This window comes from Oratosquilla oratoria, chromosome 14 (assembly GCF_046742065.1).
Source record: "Oratosquilla oratoria isolate Oo_2021 chromosome 14, ASM4674206v1, whole genome shotgun sequence".
In the NCBI taxonomy this organism is placed as follows: domain Eukaryota; kingdom Metazoa; phylum Arthropoda; class Malacostraca; order Stomatopoda; family Squillidae; genus Oratosquilla; species Oratosquilla oratoria.
The window spans coordinates 24,034,640-24,059,639 of NC_134790.1; the positions used below are offsets into that span (position 1 = coordinate 24,034,640).

General features: G+C 40.0%; 1 protein-coding gene and 1 long non-coding RNA gene across 2 annotated transcripts in view; both read left to right on the plus strand.

Moving 5' to 3' along the window:
• The window catches only part of LOC143032799 (uncharacterized), a 438,832-nt gene that overhangs the window by 345,792 nt on the left and 68,040 nt on the right, over window positions 1–25,000 (plus strand). The gene's annotated exons all lie outside the window — the stretch shown is intronic.
• Window positions 4,629–23,912, plus strand: LOC143032792 (nose resistant to fluoxetine protein 6-like). Its single transcript, XM_076197839.1, has 17 exons — window positions 4,629–4,940; window positions 5,050–5,202; window positions 8,753–8,894; window positions 9,040–9,175; window positions 9,952–10,049; window positions 10,673–10,764; window positions 11,415–11,523; window positions 15,199–15,283; window positions 15,663–15,823; window positions 16,214–16,379; window positions 16,533–16,626; window positions 16,918–17,020; window positions 18,693–18,825; window positions 19,840–20,035; window positions 20,887–21,029; window positions 23,372–23,483; window positions 23,709–23,912. The coding sequence occupies exons 1-17, from the start codon at window positions 4,796–4,798 to the stop codon at window positions 23,714–23,716; spliced, it is 2,076 nt and encodes a 691-aa protein (XP_076053954.1). The 5' UTR covers window positions 4,629–4,795; the 3' UTR covers window positions 23,717–23,912.

Below are 25,000 nucleotides of genomic sequence, written 5' to 3' on the forward strand. Positions count from 1 at the left end.
ACTGCTTCCATCCATTCCATCTCTATCACGCTCCATTCCCCTCCACCCTCCTGCCTCTCTTCTATCTTGGCACCTCCTTGATGACGGGTCATCTCTGCATCTTGTCCACTGCCTGGGTCAGAAGCAGTGTCGCAAGACACAGCACATCCACAGCAAGGCCGCTTCATTAAATCGGCGACCCCCCTCTCCGTCCCCTCACGCAGAAAAGGAGAAGACGGGGAGAAATCCCTTCAGGCTGCGTCAAATTTTTCTCATACATACTCCCTCACCCCCCATTCCCCACCCATTCCACCTCATGGACGACAACATAATTCATATACAACTATTCTCCATTCACCCTTGTCTTCTGTCCTCTCCCGTCCACTATCCTCTTCCTCCAGTCTCTCTCCCTTAATACTCACATCCAGTCTGCTGCCACTTTCACCCCTTGTACATCTCAACACCTTACTCTTACCTACATCTATCTTCAACTTCCTTCTTTCACACACTTTCACAAACTCTGTCACTAACTTCCTCAATCCCTCCTCTGATCCTGCTACAAGAGCAGTATCGTCTGCAAACAGCAGCTGGCTTATCTCCCACTTTTCTCCATTTTCTTTAACCATCTCAAATCCCTGACCCACCGCCCTTGCATTTACCTCTCGCACCATCCTATCCATGTATAAATTGAACAGTCAGGGTGACATAACACATCACTGACGAAGTCCCATCTTTACCTCAAACCACTTACTCTCTCCATTTCTAATCCTGACACACGCTCTACTACTCTCGTAGAAACTCTTGACAGCTCCTAAAAGCTTTCCTCCTATTCCGTATATCTGCAATACCTCCCACAGTGCCTTCCTGTCTACCCTGTCATAAGCCTTTTCCAGATCCATAAAAGCCCAAAATACATCTTTAACTTTTCCTATAGCTTTCTCACACATTTGTCTTACCATAAAAATCTGATCTACGCAACCTCTACCTTTCCTAAACCTACACTGTTCCTCATCACTTACTCCCTCTGTTCCTCTCCTAATCCTCTCAATCAAGACCTTTCCATAAACCTTCCCAACTACACTTAACAAGCTAATCCCTCTGAAACTACTACACTGAGACTTGCCCCCTCTTCCCTTGTAAAATGGAACTATACAGGCACTCCTCCAGTCCTCCGGCACTCTACCCTCAATTAAACAAACATTAAATAACCTCACCAGCCAGTCCACTATCACTGTACCTCCTTTTTTCAGACATTCTGCATGACATCCATCCATACTAGGTGCCTTACCTGCTCTCATCATCCTAACAACTGCCTTCACTTCATCCTTCCTTATTTCTCCTCCCTTTTCCTCACTCATCACTCTCATTTTCTTAACACTTCCCACTGCAAATACCCTTCCCTCCCTATCCTCCTTCACATTTAGCAACTCCCTAAAATACTCTGCCCATCTTCCTCTTACTGCCTTCTCTTCCATTATCATCTCTCCATCTGCACCTTTACCTTTTCTTCTCTACTTGAAGACAACAACAACAATAATTCATTCTCCCTTCTATTGTATCTCACGAGACGATCGTCGGACCCAAACAAGAGGAAATGATTATCGTGAGAATATCCACGTCAGCACTTTTGGACACAAACACAATCCTAACCCTCTCGCTACATCTTACAACTTTTATATTTATCTTAGCTGCCGCAAGGCATTTCATTTCAGTTAATGGAGATATAAGTGTCTCAAAATACAGACACATTTATAATACTGTGAAAACAAAATGCCTATTGTCAAATTGCGTATAATATACAAAATAAAATTCTTTATACATAAAAGTTCAATACAGAGGTTAAAACAAGTGCTGTTCTGTATACAATGAAGTTTAATTATAGATTGCATGAGGATACTGTGATAAAAATGTATAAAGTATTACATAAATTACCAAAGAAAACGTGGATAATATTTAATGTAATATGTATCTATGGGTGTTCTCACATTCGATATCTTAATAAATTCAAGTTTGGTGACGTCACATCGCCTACTCGTGATGTCAAGTCGGTTCTAACGATTGATTGGAGCAAATATGGGTAGAGCATTCTACCAATTGAAAATATAATTTTACCTAGTTTCTAGATACATTTATCTAGTTTACTGGTTTATCCATAAAAATCTACCGGTAATTTTATTATGTATTTTATAATGATAGAAAATTGGCTGTGATTCTATTCGTCATATTTGCTTCATGTCTTTGTACAACTAGGGTAAGTGGCAGCCATAGGATGAAATTACAAATCTGTTCTTAAATAGCATTCATTTATTGTCCTTTACCACAACAATAACTACATTATCTTCTTTATTCATTATTCTGAATTTATTATTACAACCTTGCTATAATATTGATTTCGCAAGGACACACACACTTTTGTAAACTATTTTCTTTTCTGTAAGAGAAACTACTTATTCCCCTCCGACAATATCTATGATAAGATTTGACAAGACCAACATTATCGTGTACTACTCCTATCTTCTGCGCGACATTATCTATCAGCTCACAGAAATATATCTTTTTTGTGTGAATTGGGTCAGTCTTGTGTGCATTTATGTACACATTTTCAAATATGAAAGTGATGATTAATTTGGTTTGACATCGCGAACTATCCATTCAGAGGGTCCTAGTACGGTGCCTCCCTTAGGAAAAAGATTTTAAAGCAAGGGGGTGGGGTTAACGTAGTCTCCGTCTTCCTTTAATACGAACTCTCCTCGCCGCCAGGTATGCCTCGAACCGTCTCAATTTTCTTGACTCCAAGAAGCGAGGCTCCAACCTGCTCAACCATAGGCATGGGGTCTCTCTCTCTCTCTCTCTCTCTCTCTCTCTCTCTCTCTCTCTCTCTCTCTCTCTCTCTCTCTCCCCTTGTCTCTCTCTCTTTCTATCTAATAATCTCTCTTTATCTCTCCCTCTCGTGGGTGGGGAGTTTGGGTGTGTGTGTGCGTGTAAGCTCATAGCATTACCCATTGATCGATCATATGAGCTCTCAGCTCTCTTCCGGGAGGTAAATAGCTGTCGATCACGAGTCCAACACGTGATCCAAGACCATGGTGAATCTCTCTTTCTCTCTCTCTCTCTCTCTCTCTCTCTCTCTCTCTCTCTCTCTCTCTCTCTCTCCACACTCTCTCTCTCTCTCTCTCTCTCTCTCTCTCTCTCTCTCTCTCTCTCTCTCTCTCTCTCTCACACACACACACACACACACACACACACACACACACACACACACACACACACACACACACACACACACACACACACACACACACACACACACACACACACACACACACACACACACACACACACACACACGCGCACACACACACACACACGCACACACACGCGCACACACACACGCACACACACACACACACACACACACACACACACACACACACACACACACACACACACACACACACACACACACACACACACACACACACACACACACACACACACACACACACACACACACACACACACACACACACACACACACACACACACACGCACACACACACACACACACACACACACACACACACACACACACACACACACACACACACACACACACACACACACACACACACACACACACACACACACACAAAACGCACGCACACACACAACTTACTGGTGTAGTGGTTCGGGTTAAGGGCTGACGACGATGCCCAGAGTGCTATCTAATTTGAACAAAATCACCTGGCGTCAAAGGTAAAAGATATTTAAAGATGCTGTGCCCGTTACGTTACTTGGATAATATTTCTTTTTTTCTGTTTATAGGTTCCTCTGGACCAGTGACCCACTAACTGTGCTCCACGGGCTACTTAGTGGAACACCGAGGGCCACAAGATGGTCCACAAACCAAAAACTAGTGGTAGTTAGTGGATATTTAGCTATATTATTTAGTGTCGTAGTGATCTTCTTTAAGATGCTAATCTGCAGCAATGCATAAAGTATTGGGTATGTGGGGACAGAGGCTGAGAACCTCTGCTCTTGCCTGAAGGTGTCCAATTCCTTACTTTTGGCAGGAAAGCGTTCACTAACTAAATATATAGGATTCAGTGCCAAGCTAAATGTATCAGTACTGGTTGCTAACTTTTCCTGAAGCTCTTATAATGGTAGTAGCAGCTGTCTAGCCATGACTAAAAGAGTTAGTATTATTATGTAACTTATGTTGTAAATGCAATGCATCAATCCTGATAGATAATCTTTTATGTCATGCTAACACCAAACGATGTCATTCAGTTGAAGATAAAACCGCATTTGAAGGGGGTTGATGCTTTGAAAGGGGTAAAGTGACATGACTTTTAAAACTGAGTTTATAAACCATTAGGGGCATCAGCACCCTCTGTATAGTTAGGTCTAGGTGGTGTATGAATGCCTATACATCTAGTTAGAGCTGCTACATGGCTACAATTAACAGACTTTTCTTGCATGCTCTAAAATCTATTTCAGTATTTCCTGGAGGGTGCGTGCACTCCAAGGTTAAAACAAATGCTGTTCTGCTTATACGTTGTCTAATCAGTTGATTCTATTCCTTCACTTAGTGCGATGTCTAATCTCACACAGATAAGTCGTTATCTTTAGTTTGGGTATGGCCGTAAGGGACGGGCACCGTTTCTTTTTTTGTCAATTGTGGTAGGGAACTTAACACGGATGTTCGTCCAGCAAGGGCCTCGGTGTTAACCAGTGAAGGAAGCTCAGACGAAGAGAGGAGACTTAGATTATGCAGAACCGAGGACTTTTGGTTTAGTGCCATGAAAAATAATAGATGCCAAAGATGAGGATCTCCGTACTCTTCGTTCTCCTTATGAGGGCGAGCCTCGTCGTCTGTTCGGAGAAGGAGCACTCCCTGGCGAACAAGCACCTTTTCAAAGCCATCGAGGATAAGCTGTACTCCTTGAACAAAGGAAGAGGTATGGAAAGACCTGTAGGCTTTATACTATCACAACCAGTGCCACGATTTCACGAGCGGTGAGAATATTGTTATTGTAGTAATGCAGACTCTGTTTATGCTTTGCTCAGGAGTATGGGGTCCTCAGCCCTCGGAGCTTCGTGCGTGGACAAGCGTCTACTTGCCGTCCCTCGAGAACAACATGACAAGTGTCGCCTGCAGGAGAGACCTCGTCCTTATGAAGCTCGCCCTTGACCATCCACGGACCATGTGGCCCCTTCGAAGTAAGATCCAGACATGAGTAGGACTCGAGTTCTCTGCTGGTCTATGAGGACCGCATATAGAAGAGATTGTTACTAGTTATTGTAATGCCAGTGGTGATTGCAGTGGTAGTTGTACTGTCATGGTGTTTGTAGCGATGATATTAGTGGTCATGCTGGCTGTGGTGGTGATGACGCGAAAAATGAAATCTTTCCCAGTGGGTCTATTCCCCTGAACTCGGATACTTCGGGTCCTCCCCCCCCCCTCCCCTCACACTGCACTTTAGGTGACGTCATAGAACTCCCCTCCTCCCTAACGATATTTTGACTTTGGGGTGGTTGTGAACACTAAATTCCATTTGCCATGATTTTTGGCTGTGTGTCAAAGAAGGTTAATTTTGGTTGGGCTTGGCTAGTTTATCTAGTAGATTAGATAATCATTGAAATAAACACCAAATGTGAGGACGAGATGTAACAAGTGAAACGTCGTATTAATAAATGCTCCGTCCTCACATTTGGTGTTTAGAACATAAGAACATAAGAATAAAGGAGACTGCAAGAGACCATAAGGCCTACACTAGGCAGCTCCGTTTATTTCGACAGACTTGTCGGCAACCGTCACTTTCATACAGATAAGATTAGGTTAGGCTTAGTTAGGTTAGGCTAGATTAAGTTCGGCTAGATTAGGTTAGGTTAGGGTAGGTTAAGTTGGGTTAGGCTAGATTAAGTTAGGTTAGGTTAAACTAGGCAAGGGTAGGCTAGGCTATATTAGCTTATTTTTGGTTACGTTAAGTTAGGCTAGGCTAAGTTACGTTATGTTATATTAGGTTAGTTCAAGTTAGGTTAGGTAAGTATCGTGGTTACAAAGTCGGGAAAAGGACCCATTGACAGATAATCTCACTCTTGTTGTGATGACAGAAGTGGTGGATGTTGCGGTTGTTTTTAGGCTGTACCAGTAGTAATATTACTTGTGAAAACATGGCACGGAGTTCATTAAACTATACTGTTTTCATTATCTCGTATGCCACAAGATGTTGTCTGCCGTGTTGTCACGTACTGAATCAAAACATTCAGCATATATCGGAAGCTGTTCACTACCCCGAGTATGTTAACATGGGATATTCTAAATGCATATTGATTTTTTCATTAAATGGTAGGTGATATGAGTAATTGCTATACTTGTAAAGAAAAGAAGAGACTTATTAAACGATGTATTATCTCAGGTCAGGCGACGTTGCCCCGGCTCCAGACCAGGTGCGCAGGTCACTCATAGAGAATTACATAGAGAAGCTGGGTGCGGGTCTTCGGGCCGCTTGCAGTCTCTTTAATTATACCGGTCATACATGCAAATATAAAGAAATGGTGTCTCCCCCGTTTTCTTTGGAGATGGTTTAGACGTGGAACGCTGCTGGTTTTGCCGGCCACATCCTATAGGTCAGTGGTTCTCAAACTGGGGTCCCCGGACCCCTGGGGGTCCCTGAGAAGGTCCTAGGGGGTCCGCGACACAATGAAAAAAAAAAAAAAAAAAAAATCCAGAAAAAACTATATAATTATAAAAATATACAAAACTGATTCTGTCATTATAGTGTCGGTGATATCGATATTTTGTTGTGCAATCAGCCAGCACTTCTCTATTACATTTTTATATGTCATAATATTTCATTTGTTTCTTTGATTAATATTTATATTCATTCAAGCTTTATTCTATGCTTACAGAAAGTGTGAACTGAAGATGGAAATGTTTTTAAACCGAAAATCGACAAAATTTTGAAAATATTTTAAATGCTTATTTTTATACTTTCTTTGTGTAGGAATATGCAAATAGTAAATTTACTGCATTATAATCATGTAATGGGTATCTTGGTATGGTAATAATAACTTTTGATTGGCTGGGGGGTCCTTGGCATGGTAAAATTTGAGAACCACTGCTATAGGTCACCAGATAATGGAAGAAGTATAGTATTGACGAAAACGGGTATTTTCTAAAGAAAAAAACAACAACATTGTTTTTATTAATGTTACTGGTATCACTGCATACATCATTATGATGTGAATTATTATAATTTTTTATTATAACATTTACTATTACTGCCACTATCTTCTCTCCCCGTACGTTGTACTTACTGCATAAGTCTTTGTGTAGTCAATATTTTAGGAATTTAAGTGACATCCCTACGGTCCAGAGTCACGCAGCATTATTCTATGATTGGAGAATAATCTCCACTCAAGGAAGAACACTAATTACTTGTAATTTGTACTTTCCTTCCTTTCTTTTATTATCCTTCCTTAAATATCTCCTCCTTGGCCAAAACCTTTACGATTCCACTCCTCTTCAGTGTGATATTCTCCCCAAGGATAGAAGCGCTGGTTATTGCCGATAGAATACATGACTATCACTCTTGTTAAGATGAATTGACATCTCCACTTAGATTCCCATCACTGGCGTCCTTATCGCTGATATTTTCCTAATATCAGCTGAAACGATGACAGCCTTGGCTGACATTATCGACGATTGTAATTACAATCTTCGTGGTAATATCATCTGTCTTTCCTGAACATGTAACTGCTTTCTACTTTATCATCGTCATTACAGATTACCTTTATAAGTCTCAAGTGTTTTTAGTACTTATTAACGCTTTGCCAATCATTCAGATTAATAGAAGCGGTGCTCTAAAATCTATTTTAGAAATGGAGAGAGAAATAGATGTTCAAAGAAATAAGAGTTCAAAGTGATTAGGGTTTTCTTTTCATTTTGACTTCAGGTTATTCTACAATCATACAAAAATCCTGCGTTACTCTGGTCCATAAGGGTGTACCTAAACTTTGTGAAACTTGTACAGTCAATACTCCTTACGGGAATTACTGCCATCATATCGTCATCTCACGAATAACTGTTTTCATCACAAGAGAATATGATTGTGATTGTCATTATGATTATTATGACGACTATTCTGATAATGGCTCAGATCATTATGATAACGAATATGATTATAATTTTGAATATCAATATGACTTAATCATGCTTGTTATTACGATCTTTATTAAAATAATGACTATGATAACGAATAAAAATTATCACCACATTTACGTTCACGATGACAATAATGATCAATTATATGATAAAAATATTGATCATTATTAAGGTTAACATCAATATTATTAACATTATCACCCTCATCATCACTCCTGTATTCATAAGTGTCTTTAAACACCCTTGTTATCAGTATTATAATGATGTGCAGTGCCGCAACCATCAATAACAGAAGAACATAAGAATGAAGGAGACTGTAAAAGACCATAAGGCCCACACTGGCCAGTTCCATGTTCCTTATCGTCTGTCATCCCTATCCATAAAGTTATATCATCTTTTCTTAAAACAGCCCATTGTTTCAGAGCTCGCTACGTGGTTACTAAGTTTATTCCATTCGTTAACTACTTTATTGGTAAACCAGTTTTTGCCTATTTCCTTCTTAAACCCATATTTCTCCAACTTTAATCCATTACTACAAGTCCTGCCCTGCCATTACCATCAATAGCATAACATAACATTGGGACTTTGTGCTTATTTTTGCAGTGATTGATTCTTGGGGTAAATTGTCTGATGGCATTTTGTGGGGAAATTTCAAACCATTGGGGAATTATCACGAATGCTTGGAGACCTCCTCCGTTTCTCAGCGATATGACGTCAAGGGAAAATACTGTGCAGTGTCCTACAGGTAACTTAAGTCTTCAAAACCATTTCATTTTTTTTCTATTATAGTTGGATATATTTGAATTTGTTAATGTGATTTTACTTTACTAATAGTTTGATTAGAGTCACAATTTTTCGATGTGTTTTTGTTCAGTTGATGTGCTTTTCAGTACGTTTGGATTGAAGAAATTCAACAACACAGCCAAAAAAGGAGAACCTCTTCGAATTGCAACTTTTCCAATACCAATGGGAGAGCGAGGCTATTCAACATGCATTCCAAGTTCTTGTACAGAGGAAGACCTCAAGGTAGGACCAAAAAGGTAATAATAAGTACACATATATACCAACAGCTTTTACCCCCTTACAAGGGAGGTAGCCAAAAAACAAAGGCACAAAAACCACACACTCCACACATATTCACCTCTTCCCTCCCTCTTATCTTGGCTCCTCCTGGATGACGGGTCATCCCTGCATCTCGCCCACTGCCCTGGTCAGAAACATTAGAGCAAGACACAGTACATCCACAGTAAGGATGCTTTATTTAATCGACGATCCCCCTCCTCGTCCCCTCATGCAGAAAAAGAGAAAACGGGGAGAATTCCCTTCGGGATGCATCAATTTATTATTCACACATACTCTCTCACCCTCCCCATCCCCACTCAGATCCTTCCATACATCACAGCATCATCCATATACAGCCATTCTCCACTCACCCCTATCTTCTGTCTTCCCCCTTCCTTCCTCAACAGACACTCCCCTCTTTCCCAATGTCCCTTTTACCCCTTCCATCCATCTCATACTAGGTCGTCCCCTCATGTTCACTCCTTCCACCTCTGCCTTCCATATCTCTTTTACTAATCTTCCTTCACTCATTCTTTCCATATGTCCAAACCATCCCAATACATTTTCCTCAACCCTATCTCCCAACTTCCTCTCCACACCGTTCTCCTCCTCACCTCCTCGTTTCTTACTCTATCCAACCTAGTAACCCCTACCATATTTCTCAGGCATTTCAGAATTAAACGAAATGGATAATAAGCTTAGGTCCGCCTAATCTCATTTGGGTTTGACTCTCGCAACAGGCGACGCTGGTCGACGTTCTGGAGGACCCTGGTGTTGGTGTCCGTTGTCATACAAAGGATCAAACACCAGAATTTCTCGCTGGGGACATCTTCGTTATGTGAGTTATTTTCTTCATGTTATGAATGTGTACATAGATGTACATATGTACACTTGGGGTTAGGAAGTACATACTGTTCCCTTCAGTGGGATAATCTGAAATGCGGATATTTCAAATACTGGGAACGAAAAGTTCCGATATATGTATATATATATATATATATATATATATATATATATATATATATATATATATATACATATATATACAAATATATATATATATATATATACACACACACACGCACACACACACGCACACACACACGCACACACACACACACACACACACACACACACACACACACACACACACACACACACACACACACACACACACACACACACACACACACACACACACACACACACACACACACACACACACACACACACACACACACACACACATACACACACACACACACACACACACACACACACACACACACACACACACACACACACACACACACACACACACACACACACACACACACACACACACACACACACACACCAAACTCAGACGTTCACATGAGTGAAAATATCCGTAACTTCATGAACTATTCATCGACATGGAATTATTTTGTACAATATTTCTTTTTCTTTTCTTTGATGTAGCATCCTCCTCTCCTTCCTGCTCATGCTGATCGTAGTGGCTTCGGTCGCTGACGTCTACATCAATCTTATAGACAGACAGACCTTAAGGACAGGTAAGTTTTTTGATTCTCTGAAAACACCAAAAAATGAGTGAAAATAATTGATTCATTATTCGTGGGGAATACTAATGTCTAATAATGGGGTTGGTAAGCAGAGCCAAAACACATTTTTGTTCTGACTCTTCTTTAGGAGAAATTAGATGAAAATAGGGGGATTCCCAATTCCCTTGGCCCATCCCCTTACAGTCGCATTTAACAATATATGCAAGAGAAACGATGGTAGCGTTTTCGTTCATAAGGTGTTTATTTTATTTCTTTTAAATTTTGTTTTATATTATTCAATTTCATTTTCTTTTGTTTTGTTTTATTCTATTACATTTAATTTTGTTTGCATTTGTTTCATTTGATCTTATCTCATTTTGTTTTATTCCATCTCATTATATTCTGTTTTACTTTATTTTGTTTTATTTGATATTTCATTTTATATTTAATTTTGTTTCATATAATTCTATTTCATTTTTTGTTTTGTTTTACTTGAATTAATTTGTCTGAGTTGGATTTGATTTGACTGTATTTGATTTGATTTGATTTTACTTAAGCTTATTTTATTTCATTTTATCTTATCCTATTTTACTTTATTCGATATTATTCAATCTGATTTAAATTAATTTTATTTAATTTTCTTTTCTTGTTATTTTCTTCAGGAATGTTACGATTCCTTCTGGTGTTCTCCTTGAGGACCAACCTGAAGAAGATCTTTCACATTTCGGAGAAGAGACCGCCAGGGACCATCGCCTGCATCCATGGCATCAGGTAAGGACAACCTTACACACACCAGGAGGTGTCAAGATAAGAGGGAGGGAGGAGGGTGGAGGGGAATGGAATACATAGGAAATGGAATGGGTGGGAGTGGTTTCTATGTATTTTTCTTTTTGGCTACCCCCCCGTTTAGGGGGAAAAACCCTTTGGTATATGTATATATATATATGTATATATATATACATGAAGACCTTGCCATCAGGATTTGAGCGTCAACGTTAGGTGTTCCAATACGATTACGTAAGGCATCCTCATGGTTGGTGCCGCAAAAACATGAACGTTAACGATTTTTGTCTATAATGTGCGCCTACTTGTATGCATTTTGTCATGAATTACAAGCAGTCAACTGTTTACATATACATCACTGAGCATGTGCACAGTATGTGAATGCAAATAGTTCAGGTAATGATTATCATTTATGATAGAGTGAGAAATAGTAGGCAAACGTTGTTTTGTCAGGTGAGGCGGCTGTCCTTCTATTAGTATCATGTAACCCAGTACTACCTGTCACAGGGTCGGATCGTCGGCGACCAAACCAGCTCCCCAGACTGGTAATCCACTAGTCAACACCGCACGGTCTGCGGCTGTCATCTCCTAGTGTCAAGGTGATGGGTGCCTATACTTTTCCATGATCCTTAGGACTATCGAGTTAATGTGTATCCAAATCCTGGTCTCTCCTCATTGGGCTCGGTGGTGGGTTGGGGCGTGGAAGAGCGAATCATAGGCGCATGTCCTAGGAAATCATGCTGGACACATATGATGAGGATGGGCTTGCAACCTGACCCCGTCAAAATCACCAAACCCGCTGTTGGGGGTGCTGGAGTATTGCAAATGAGGCACAAACACGTCGAGCCAGGCCTGGAGTGAACCTCCGGCGGGCTCTTCGTATGGGAGCCTGGAACATTCTTTCTCTCTCCCAGGACGACCGACTACCCTTTTTATCGGCGGAGCTCAGGAAGCTTAGATTGGATATAGTGGCTCTCTCAGAGGTGAGAAGACCAGGCAGCGGCGAGATCAGTAGTGAGGGTTACACCTATTTTTGGTCGGGTCGAAACAATGGGACCCAACGTGTGGGAGTAGCTGAAGGCATATCTAGCCGACTACAGCACGCCGTTGTAAAGGTTACTCATGTTGATGAGCGTATGATGCTGGTAAAGCTGAAGACCTTGGGTTTTATCTCTTTTATTGCAGTATGTGCTCCCACTGAGGTATATAAACCTTAAATAGAATAAGTTCCATGCCAAGCTTGAATCTATAGTTGACAAGAGCCCGCCATGAGACACACTTATTGTTTTGGGTGATTTCAATGCGGTTAATGGCATCAACAGAGTTGGCTATGAAGCATATATTTGCCCCTATGATTCTGGAATCAGGCACATCAACAGTTCTCTCTTTATAAATTTTGCAAAGTCCAGAAGGCTGAGGATTGCTGGCTCTTGGTTCCAAAGACGAGAGCAACACCGATGGACATGGTATATAAATACCGGAGGAGTGGCTAAGGAGATCGACCATATACTTGTTAGCATTCATTGGAAGATACTGCAGAACTACAGGGTTTATGGAAGTACGTGGAAGGGTGTAGGCTCTTTGCCGAGTACTTTAAGCAGTTGCTCATGGGTGACCCTCCAAGCGTACAGCTTCCCCTCGATGGTGTTCAGGTGGTGACTCCTGATCTACCGATAGACGAATCTCCGCCCTCAAAGAAGTTGTGAGTAAGTTGAAAGGTGGAAAGGCAGCTGGCATCTGCAACATCAATGCGGAGTTGATAAAAGCTGGAAGTGAGGCCATGATCCGCGGGTTGCATGCGGTGCTGTCTACTGTCTGGCAGTCTGATAGCATTCCCCCTGTCTTGAAGGGGGAAGGGGATTGGCAGGACTGCAACAGCTACCGTGGCGTTACACTGATCAGTGTACCAAGTCCGCTTGGCCATCTATTGCTGACACGGGTTAGTTCACATCTGCTAAAATTTCAGAGGCCTGAACAGTATGGGTTTACGCCAGGTAAGTCAACAAATGATCAAATCCTAGTGCTGCGTATTCTTGTGGAGCGCAGGCGTGAGTTTCAACAAGGGTTTCTTGCAGCTTAAGTTGATCTTAAGAAGGCGTTTGACTCGGTGCATAGTTGAGTGCTCTGGGATCTTCTACGGATCCATAGGATTCCTGCAAGGATTACTGACTTGATATATGGCTTACACCCTGGGACAGATAGTGTTGTAAAGTATGGAGGAGGCGTGTCCAGTTTCTTTCCTGTTAATTCAGGAGTGAGGCAAGGGTGTGTCCTCGCCCCAACACTTTTCAACACCTGCATGGACTGGGTATTGGACAGAGTTGTCGATCAATGTCGTTGCGGAGCATCTATTGGCAACACCAAGGTCACTGACCTTGTATTTGCTGATGATGCTGTCCTTCTTGCGGAGTCGTTGGAGGTCCTGGTTGCAGCCCTCGAGTCACTGCACAGGGAGACGAGACCGTCTGGAGTTAAGGTTTCCTGGACCAAGACCAAGGTCCAGGACTTTGGGGGCTTACTGGCTGGCACAATTCAGTCTGTCCATATATGTGGCGAGGACATTGAGGTCTTGGAAAGCTTTACATACCTTGGTAGTGTAGTGCATAACAGTGGTGGGTCATGTCAGGAAGTACTTCGAAGGATTGGCATTGCTCATGGGATATGGTGTTATGAACTCGCTTAACCAGAGTATATGGCGTTGTCGTTATTTATGTAGGAGGACTAAGATTCGAATTTTCAAGCCACTTGTGCTCCCCGTCTTGCTGTACGGCTGTGAGGCATGGATAATGAATACTGGCTTCAGGAGGCGTCTCGATGTCTTTGGTACTAAGTGCCTTCGGAGAATCATGCGTTATCGCTGGAATGACTTTGTATCAAACCAGAGGATATCCTGTGAGACCCACTTTAGGCCAGTTACCCTCAGCATAATTCGTGAACGTCAACTCCGACTATATGGGCATCATGTGGCACGTTTCCCTGATGTTGATCCTACTCACAGGGATCCTGTCTCCGCAAGAGACAACCCTCGATGGAGGAGACGAAGAAGGGGATGACGCCCACAGAATTCATGGCTGGGGCAAGTTGATCGAACCTGTCGAGAGCTCTTTGGAGTGGGAAGGGTGTCTACATGGGAGCTTGCTCGGAGAGACCGTGGGGACTGGCGCTGGCGTGTGAGTGAAAGAATGTGGTCTCTGGCGTATGATGCCCCCAATTGATGATGTTGTTGATTAAAATCGTTAACGTTCAAGCTTTTCTAGCTGTAGCCATAAGGATACTAGTACTTTTGATTTAGGAACAAAATGTGGTTTCAATTAATTGATATTTCATCTCGAGTTCATCGTCAGCTGACATTAAACAAAAAGTAAAATGCACCATCATATCAAAGGTGAAATTGATGAAAATAAAAAACGCCGACGCACGCACGCACGCACGCACGCACGCGCATACACACACCACACACACACACACACACACACACACACACACACACACACACACACACACACACACACACACACACACACACACACACACACACACACACACACACACACACACACACACACACACACACACACACACACACACACACACACACGCACGCACGTACGCACGCACGTGAATAGAATGAAGTATAGACTTTAAGTTTGATTTCTACAACAGAGTGTTGTCCATGTGTTGGGTGGTGTATGGTCATCAGCAGATTGTGAACTTCACTTTCTTTACCAACCTGTTCTTCTTCTCACAGGTAAGGAGGTAAATCAAGATTTCTTTTTTGAAAATAGATTAAACGCATGAAACGAAGTGGGCCGTAACTTTGTTACATGTAGTTTCTAGAATAATTGTTTTGCCAGTGGTCTTCCAAATGATGCTTGTCAAATGTCTTCCTAAAATCTAGGATACCTAAATATCTGAATCATTAAAGTTACAATTGGGTTTTGCTTAATTATTTAACCCAAAGTTGCATAGATATCCAGAAAGCATTGCCCAATGAACTGCACAATATATCTATATAAGATGGCGTATGCAATAGACTATTAAGATTCGTGAACAACAAAACAATAGCTTACTCAACACAAAACTTTTTACAATTGTTTTTTTCTATTTCAAATTTAAATCTCTTTCAGAAAACGAGATCCCTTTTCTTCCAAATCATCATAAACACGCAACTGAGCGTGGACACTTTCTTCTTCATGAGCGGACTTCTCGTCTCTTATGGCGCCTTGAGGAAAGTCCAGAGAAGAGGACGACTTGACGTCATCAAGTTCTTCGTGCACCGTATCATCAGGTACGCTGATATTTATCTCAAGAAACTCTTATGTTTGTTCGGCCTTCCTCAGTTTCATCTCTCCTTACCCAAATATTCTTAAAAAAAAAAGCCCTTATTTGACAGTTTTCGTGTTTTATTGGTTATATCATTAGCTACGGTTTGTGACCTGAAAGTGAATTGTAGCAGACATACGCCTCTTTCTTTGTGTACACCAAACCTAAATACTTTACATGTCCATGTACATAAGAATCATTTTCGATTATTTTTTATGTGATTTCTCTGATATTATTTACCTGATGCTTCCTCCTAACATGTTCATATCCGTGTATATATAATATAAAAAATAATTTATTTATTTATCTATTTATTCATCTATTTACTATCATTATCATTTCTTAACATGAGTAGACTGATGCCCACGATCGCTCTTGTGTGTGCCCTGAACGCCACTGTATTCCGCTACTTCGTGAGTGGTCCTCTGTCACACCACTTCGACGAGGCCGTCCGTCCCTGTCGCACGGTGTGGTGGAAGGAACTCCTCTTCGTCAACAACTTCTTCACCAGTGGCGGAAGCGTAAGTCCAATGCTCATCCCACTCCACTCATATTCAACAGTGATCTCACTTCGAGTTTTAAGGCCTGGGAAAACACTATGTCTTTAAGGGTGATCTGTGATGCTTCTCATTTGTTTGTGTGAAAGATTTAAATGAAATAATGTTGCTTTGCAGTGTATTGAGCAAAACTGGTACACGGCGGTGGACACTCAGCTTTATTTGATAGCTCCTGTCCTTATCTTGTCTCTCTACTTCGATCCTGTCCTCGGTAAGTGGTTAAGAGAGAGAAAAGACATAGAGATGTGCAGACAAAACCCTACGAGTGTAACTCTCTTTTGATATATCACAATTAGACAAATGAAACCAAGAAAATACTCACACAAACAGACGAAGTCAAATGCAATGAATAATTTCAACTTATATGGTTTAATATAGTCTGTAAAAGAATTTCATGGATCCTTTTCTCCTTACACATTCTTGTCAGACCTTTCTTTCACTGTCGGGAATGTCATTCATTACCTTCCGCAGTGTCTGTGATCTGTTCTTGTATGGTTTGCAGGCAGGGCCATACTTTACGTCCTCAGCCTTCTCTCCGTCCTCTCGCCTGCCATGATCATCAGATATTATGACCTCCCACCGACCTTAATAGAGAGTGTTCAAGGGTAAGAACCAAATGCTCAAAGCCATTTAACAGAGCTGTTCACATACACGAAAAACTAATCCCTTGAAGTTTCTACCCACTTCCAAAATTAATTTGGAAGTGGGTAGAAACAACTTCGCTAACCGTGTAGTTAATGAAGGGAATAAACTTCCTGCAGAGGCAATACAATGTAGTTCAGTTTGAAGCTGTAAGATTCGTTTAGATAAACACCTAAGCAAGATGCTGTAATGCCTGCCATTTATTTTATATCATTTGTTTATTTGTTTGTTATTATTTGTCTGTTTATTACTATATGCTTGATTTTCACTTATTATTATTTATCTTTGAATTTATTACTTACTATTTTCCTGTTTGTTTATTATTTCACTATACCTATGCATTTATTTATTTTGTTTATTGTTATTTGTGTTATTATAATTTTTATTTGTTTATTTAGTTATCATTATTATAATTTTTTGCATCCGACCTAATTATGACCTAAAGTTCTCCTGTCGGTATGCTCCTCCTTTGTAATCCTTTGAATCTTTATCTGTATAGGATGATTCTTTGCTAGGATCTGTCACGAGTACCCTTCTAATTTCACTTGTTGTCAAGTCTCTGACAAGGATGATGGATGGCAAAGAACTATCACAAATTCTGGAAACTGGGTTCTGATTTTACTTGTTGGTAAACTTATCTGAGCAGGTTGATACATAACAAAGAACAATCATAGATTCCAGAAACTAGATTCTTAATTTACTTGTTGGCAAATCTATCTGTGCAGGATGACACCGACAAAGGACTATGATAAATTCCAGACACTGTCTTCTGATTTTACTTCCTGGTAAATCTTAATCTGTTCAGGATCATACATCGCAGGGATCAATCATAAACTTAAAAAATCTCCTTTGATCTACATGGAAAAAAAACTATCATAGATTCCAGACCTTGTCTTTTGTTATTATTTGCTGGCAAATCTTAATATGTCCGGGATCATACGTCCCAAAGACCTATCACAACTATCAGAAACCGTCCTGTGATTTACAAGATTGTTGACGACTTGATGGTATCTCTTCACAGCCAGGTAGTGACGGAAGACCTATCACAAATTCCAGAAACTGGATTCTCACCTTACTTGTTGGCAAATTCATCTGTCCAGGATCATACATCTCAAAGGAACTTCAGAAACCGTCCTCTGATTTACATCACTTGTTGACGACTTACTGGTATCTCTTCACAGCCAGATAGTGATGGAAGACCTATAATAAATTCCAGACACTGGATTCTCATCTTACTTGCTGGCAAATCTATCATATATTTCAAAGGAACTTCAGAAACCGTCCTGTGATTTACATCACTTGTTGACGACTTACTGGTATCTCTCCACAGCCAGATAGTGACGGAAGACCTATCACAAATTCCAGAAACTGGATTCTCATCTTGTTGGCAAATTCATCTGTCCAGGATCATACATCTCAAAGGAACTTCAGAAACCGTCCTCTGATTTACATCACTTGTTGATGACTTACTGGTATCTCTTCACAGCCAGATAGTGATGGAAGACCTATCATAAATTCCAGACACTGGATTCTCATCTTACTTGCTGGCAAATCTATCATACATTTCAAAGGAACTTCAGAAACCGTCCTGTGATTTACATCACTTGTTGACGACTTACTGGTATCTCTCCACAGCCAGATAGTGATGGAGGAATACCGTACCAATGTGTATCTGATGCCCTGGTGCCGTGCTGGACCTTGGATTGTCGGTATTGGGACTGGGTACCTTCTCTTCAACCTCCGAGGGAAAGACATTGGACTCACACCGGTAAATGTGGCTCACGATTTTTCTTCTGAATTTCATAAAACCGATTCACTGTTTTGTTTTCACGTTTTCATCTGATGATCCTTCACGATTTTTTTTTTCATATTTTATCAAACTGATTTACTGTTATTCATAAGTTATCATTTGAAGATCATGAAGTGCTTTTTTACGATTTTTTGTAAATCTTATTGAAATAATTCACTGTTATTCATAAATTTTAATCTAAAGATTATGAAATGTTTTTCACGTGTTTTTTTTTGTAAATTTTTATCAAACTAATTAAATATTATTCATAAGTTTTCATTTGAAGATCATGGAATCAATCTTTCCACTGAGCTTATCAGAAGTCAATTTATGTTTTTATTCTCGAGAAAATGAGGGAGGATCTCAATTTATTACTCCTGAACCTGAACTTTCATCTGAAGATCGTAGAATTAGTATTTCCACTGGACATATCAGAGGTCACATGATATTTATATTAAGAGGAAATAAGAAGAAATTCTAAAGGTTTTACTTTCTGACAGAGAAGTATATGTGAGCAGATCTGTTTTGTTTATCAGACTGACAAGTGTGACATGACTGAAAGTGTATTTCAATGTGAGTAGGTCTACTGCCGACAGTTGGCTTTGGATAATATGATGCACCGATGTTTACTGTTTTGTAAATAGTCGAAATGCCATGAGTACAGGCACCCTCATGTCGGCGATAAAACTGTTAACGTTAAAGAATTTTCTAGAATAACGTTTATCAACTTTTACGCAATACGTCATAAATAATAAGCAACACTCCAACTATTTACGTGCACATACTATGTGGATGCATTTATGTGCTCTTAAGTGCATGAAGTATTGCTTAATGCCCTATGACAAAATGCGTGAAAACAACAAGTTATATTATCGACGAAAACTCAAAACGTTCACAATTTTGTGACCGCAATGAGGACGATTTAATTAATTAATTATCATTCATCGCCAAGATCACTCCTTAACGCATCAACGCTTAAACCTTAACTATCAGTTCCAGGCTGTGGCCGGGTGGACAGTATCAGTGTTCCTAGCTCTCTCAGTCTTGCTGGGAACCTGGAGTTATCAAAGATTTGACAACCGAGAGTACTATGACGTCATGACCCAGTTCTTCTACGGCGGATTCCATCGAACGGCCTGGGCACTGGCCGTAGCCTGGGTCGTTTTTGTTTGTCATACAGGTTACGGAGGTGCGTATCTACTCCCTTTTTGTCTCTCTATCTTTCTCTCTATGTATTTACACACACACACACACACACACACACACACACACACACACACACACACACACACACACACACACACACACACACACACACACACACACACACACACACACACACAGACACACACACACACACACACACACACACACACACACACACACACACACACACACACACACACACACACACACGCGCACACAGACACACACACACACACAGACACACACACACACACACACACACACACACACACACACACACACACACACACACACACACACACACACACACACACACACACACACACACACACACACACACACACACACACACACACACACACACACACATATGTGTATATATATATATATATATATATATATATATATATATATACATACACACACACATATATATGTATATAGAGGCCTCTTCTCCCATGTAAAAGGGAAAGAAAACGGAAGTTTATAGAAAGACGCCACATGTTTTAAGATCTCCGATACAAAAATTAGTAAATAAAAAATGAAAATGAAGTGAGCTAGAATAAGATAAAATTAAATATAATAAAAATAAAACAAGCTAAAATAAAGTAAAATAAGGTAAAATAGAATAAAATTAGATTAAATTAAAATGAGCTAAAATAAAATAGAATAAGACAAATAAAATAGAATAGAATAAAATAACAAATAAAACAAAACATAATAATTACTAAAATAAATTTGATAGATATATAATCAAGATTATAAGCTTTGAGAACGAGTTCAGGTCAACAGCAAGCAATACTCTTGACATTTGTCTCCTCCCCCTACCACCAGGCGCGGTGAACGCATTCCTCTCTTACCCGGCATGGCAGCCAATAAGCCGCTTGACCTACGCCATCTTCCTCACCTCATTCTCTGTTCAGCTCATGATGGCTTATTCGCTGAAGACAGGGGTCTATTACGAACACACAACAAAGGTAAGATGACCTTAATACCTTGACTGAATATCAGTTTGGGTTTGATGTTTTGGAAGCAACAGATTGTGATTCTGTCTTTGGAGACAACATCACACTGAATATAGGAACACATGAACATAAGAATGAAGGAGACTGCAAGAGACCATGAGGCCTATACTAGGCAGTTCTATGTCCATTACCACCTGTCATTCCCATCCATAAAGTTGTCTAACCTTTTCTTAAAACAACCGATAGTTTCAGCGCTTAATACATAGTTAATAAGTCTATTCCATTCGTTGACCACTCGTTTAGTAAACCCCTTCTTACCTATGTCCTTCTTAAATATAAATTTTCCCAAGTTATATCCATTACTGTGAGTCCTACCCCGTTGTTTTAATATGATGACCTTGTTTGTGTCACTCTTGTTAAAGCCTTTGATTTACATGAATATCTCTATTAAATCACTACACTCTACTTTCTTTCCAGAGTGTATACTAAGTGCCTAAGGCTGTCCTCGTAATGTAGATTTCTGAACCCAGGTATTATTTTAGTCATTCTCCTCTGTGCTGATTCTAGTGAACTGATATCCATTCTATACGACGGAGACCAAAGCTTTACCGTATAGTCAAGGATGGGTCTAACGTTAGATAGAGTTTGATAATTACCTCTGCACTTTTATTCGCAACCGTCCTAGCAATGAAACCTAATGCTGTGTTAGCTCTATTCCTGGCGCTAATACACTGTTACTTGGATTTGATATCAGGACTCACTAGAACTCCCAAGTCTCTCTTGCACTCAGTTTTCTCTAAGAAATTGTTATCTAAGCTATATCTACGTTTAACACGCTGCACTTTGAGATATTAAGGTCTATTTGCCATTTCACCGACCATGTGAACAATTTGCTAAGATCCTCCTGCAGAATCTCGGTGTCTTATCCTAACCTAATTAGGGATCCTATTCTAATGTCGTCCGCAAACTTACTAACATCACTATTAATTCCATTGTCTAAGTCGTTTATATACATAATGAACAACAAGGGACCTCTGGGGAACTCCATTAGAAAGACTCCCACAATTTGGATTTTACACCGTTTATGGTGACCAGCTGTTTTCTGTCATTGGTCCATGCTCTAATCCATTCAAACACTTTTCTTCCAATGCCACGGGGCTTGAGTTTATTTAGTAGTCTCTGGTGGGGCACCTTGTCGAACGCTTTGCTAAAATCAAGGTAACCATCATTGTTATCTGACGCCTTGAAGACATTGGTGTATAAAGATAGAATATTAGTTACACATGACTTAAGGGCCATTTACACGGTCGAACAGTTTGACAAACCCGGTTTGTCAGGCAAGTGTTTGAAGTGATGTTTGACAGTGTGAATGGGGTATTTGGTCGTCAAACATGTTTGTCGAACGTGTTTGACAACCAAATACCCTATTTACACGGTCAAACATCACTTCAAACACTTGTTTGACAAATCGGATTTGTCAAACCGTTTGACTGTCTAAATGCCCCTTTACTCTTGGAGAACCAATGCTGTGAGTCACGAATCAACTTATGTCTCTCGATGTGATCTCTAAGTCTATTAACTATTATTGATTCAAACATTTTACCTACAACTGATGTCGAATTGATTGGTTTGTAGTTGCATATAGACTATTTATTTCCCCTTTTTGAAAAGAGGAACAACATTTGCCTGCCCCCAATCATTAGGCACAAAACCAGTGTCTACCGACTTATTAAATATTTCTATTAACTGGTCGCAGATTTCAAATCTCCGCTGAAGTGGTTGAGTTATAGAGGTTTATTAAAAGAGGATATATAAGATGGATAACAGGACGAAAAATTAATAGAAATGAAAAATAATCAGCATTATATCTATTTACCTCTCTATCTATTCATCTATCTACGTATTTTTTCCATTCGGCCTTATTTTGGGCCTAAAGGTCTCATGTCAGCATGTTTTATCATTCCATCTCATTGTATGACTATTAAGTCAACCTTTCATTAGTATATCTTATCTTGATAATTGAATCCTTTCGTTGTATTTTGGCTACCACAAAGCTGTGTCCCATTGATCCCTGTTGTGCCTCCCGAATAACAGATTTAAGAACATAGGAGCATAAGAGCGGGGAAGACTACAAGAGACCGCAAGGCCTACACTAGGCAGTTCCATGTCGCTTACCACCTGCCATCCTTGTCCATAAATTGATCAAATCTTCTCTTAAAATAGCCAATCGTCTCAGCGCTCATTACAAGTCTGTTCTATTCGTTAACCACCCTGTTGGTAAACCAGATCTTCCCTCGAGGTTGTCGACAAAGACAGAAGCTCATAAACTGCGTTCCTTCTCTTGTCTCTTTCAGATCTTAGAAACCTGCGGGTCCCTATTCGTGGCAGGAGTGGTGGCTACTCTCGCCTCTGTCAGTGTCGAGTTGCCTGCTCTTGAATTTGAGAAACTATTCTTCAGGAAATCTGGTGAGTACTGGATAACGTCTAACACTTGGAAAATAGTCAGAGCTGTTCGTTACTCCTATTTACTTGTGATGATAATGTATCAATTGTTAGTTGCTATAAATCTTGTGATTTCCGCGTAACTTAGAAATTGAGTAGAATTGTTCATTGCATTGTGATAATAAGGAACAAATTAATTGTTGATTAAAATAAGCTTGTGAGTTTTTATATATTTTTTCAATTCTCAAGGTCATTGAGCAGAGGTCCTCGGCCCTTTGGCTTCCTGAATTTTCTCCTGAACCGAATAAAATCGCCCGACGACAGGCAAAATAAACATGCTAGTCAAGTTAGTTTGAGAAAATGACATTAGGTTGTCTGACACGAAGATTTCCAGCACTCATCACGTTTTCTGTGATGTATTGTATTTGTCTGAATAAAACTATATGAAAAGGCCTGCCATGAATTTATTACGTTTGCACATACAAACTGATCTCACAGGTTTGAGAGGATATTTTTTTTATAAGAAGTAGACTGGAAGGAACTCATTAATGCAAGACAAACGTTGAAGGAATAGGAAATTTTGAAAACAATCAGATGAAAGAATGGTTAGGTAGAAAACTCGAGACAGCTGACAAATGGAGGAAAACAAATTACAACAGATTAAGTCAAGAAACAAATGAATGAGAATCTAAAGAGGAATAAAATAATTTTGGAAAAGGCATTATCGATAAATGTAAAAACGAATCCTAATAGGAAAGAAATCTCTCAGCTAACAGTGGAAAGATAGGTCTACAAAAATACATCGATTCAAGCTGATATAATGAACACAAGATTCCAATCAGTCTTCACCAAGGAAAAATTGTATCGAAGAACAGGAATAGAGATGTTTGTTTAAAAGATACAAAAGGGGGAAGTGAAGGAAGTTTACAAGCTACTAGAAACATCAGATGTGGGGAAAGGTTCAGGACTTGTTTGGATCTCAAGCTGGATTAAAATTTAATGAAGAGAGCAACTAGCGGACAAGTGGCATAACCTATTTTTTTTTTGTTAATTAGAAGAAGGAATAGTGCCTCAAGATTGTGAAAATGCTAACGTACTGCCAATTTAAAAGAAAATAAGTAAAACAATTGAAAAAGGAAGAGTTATAGACCAATATAATAGCTAAAATATGTGAGAAGTTTCTGAAAGACATTTGGTTTTACCTAAAAGGACATTAAAGTGATCAACTCAGTTTCAGGAATGAAGATTATGTGTATCGAACCTGTTAGGCTTTTATTCAAGAGCAACTGTGCTAAAAGAGAGAACTGGGTTGATTATACGTATTTACATCCGGAGGAAGCCTTTGACAAGGTGCCACACAAATGACTTCTACGGGAATTGGAGCATATTTTAGGACTTAAAAGAAGTATATTGAAACTAATGAAGGATTTCCTGAAAGACCGTGGCTAAGACCAGTGATAAAGAATGCCCGGATGGAGGGAGGCGAAGAGCGGAGTTCCACAAGGGTCAGTAATGGCTCCCGTAATGTTGTTGATTTATGT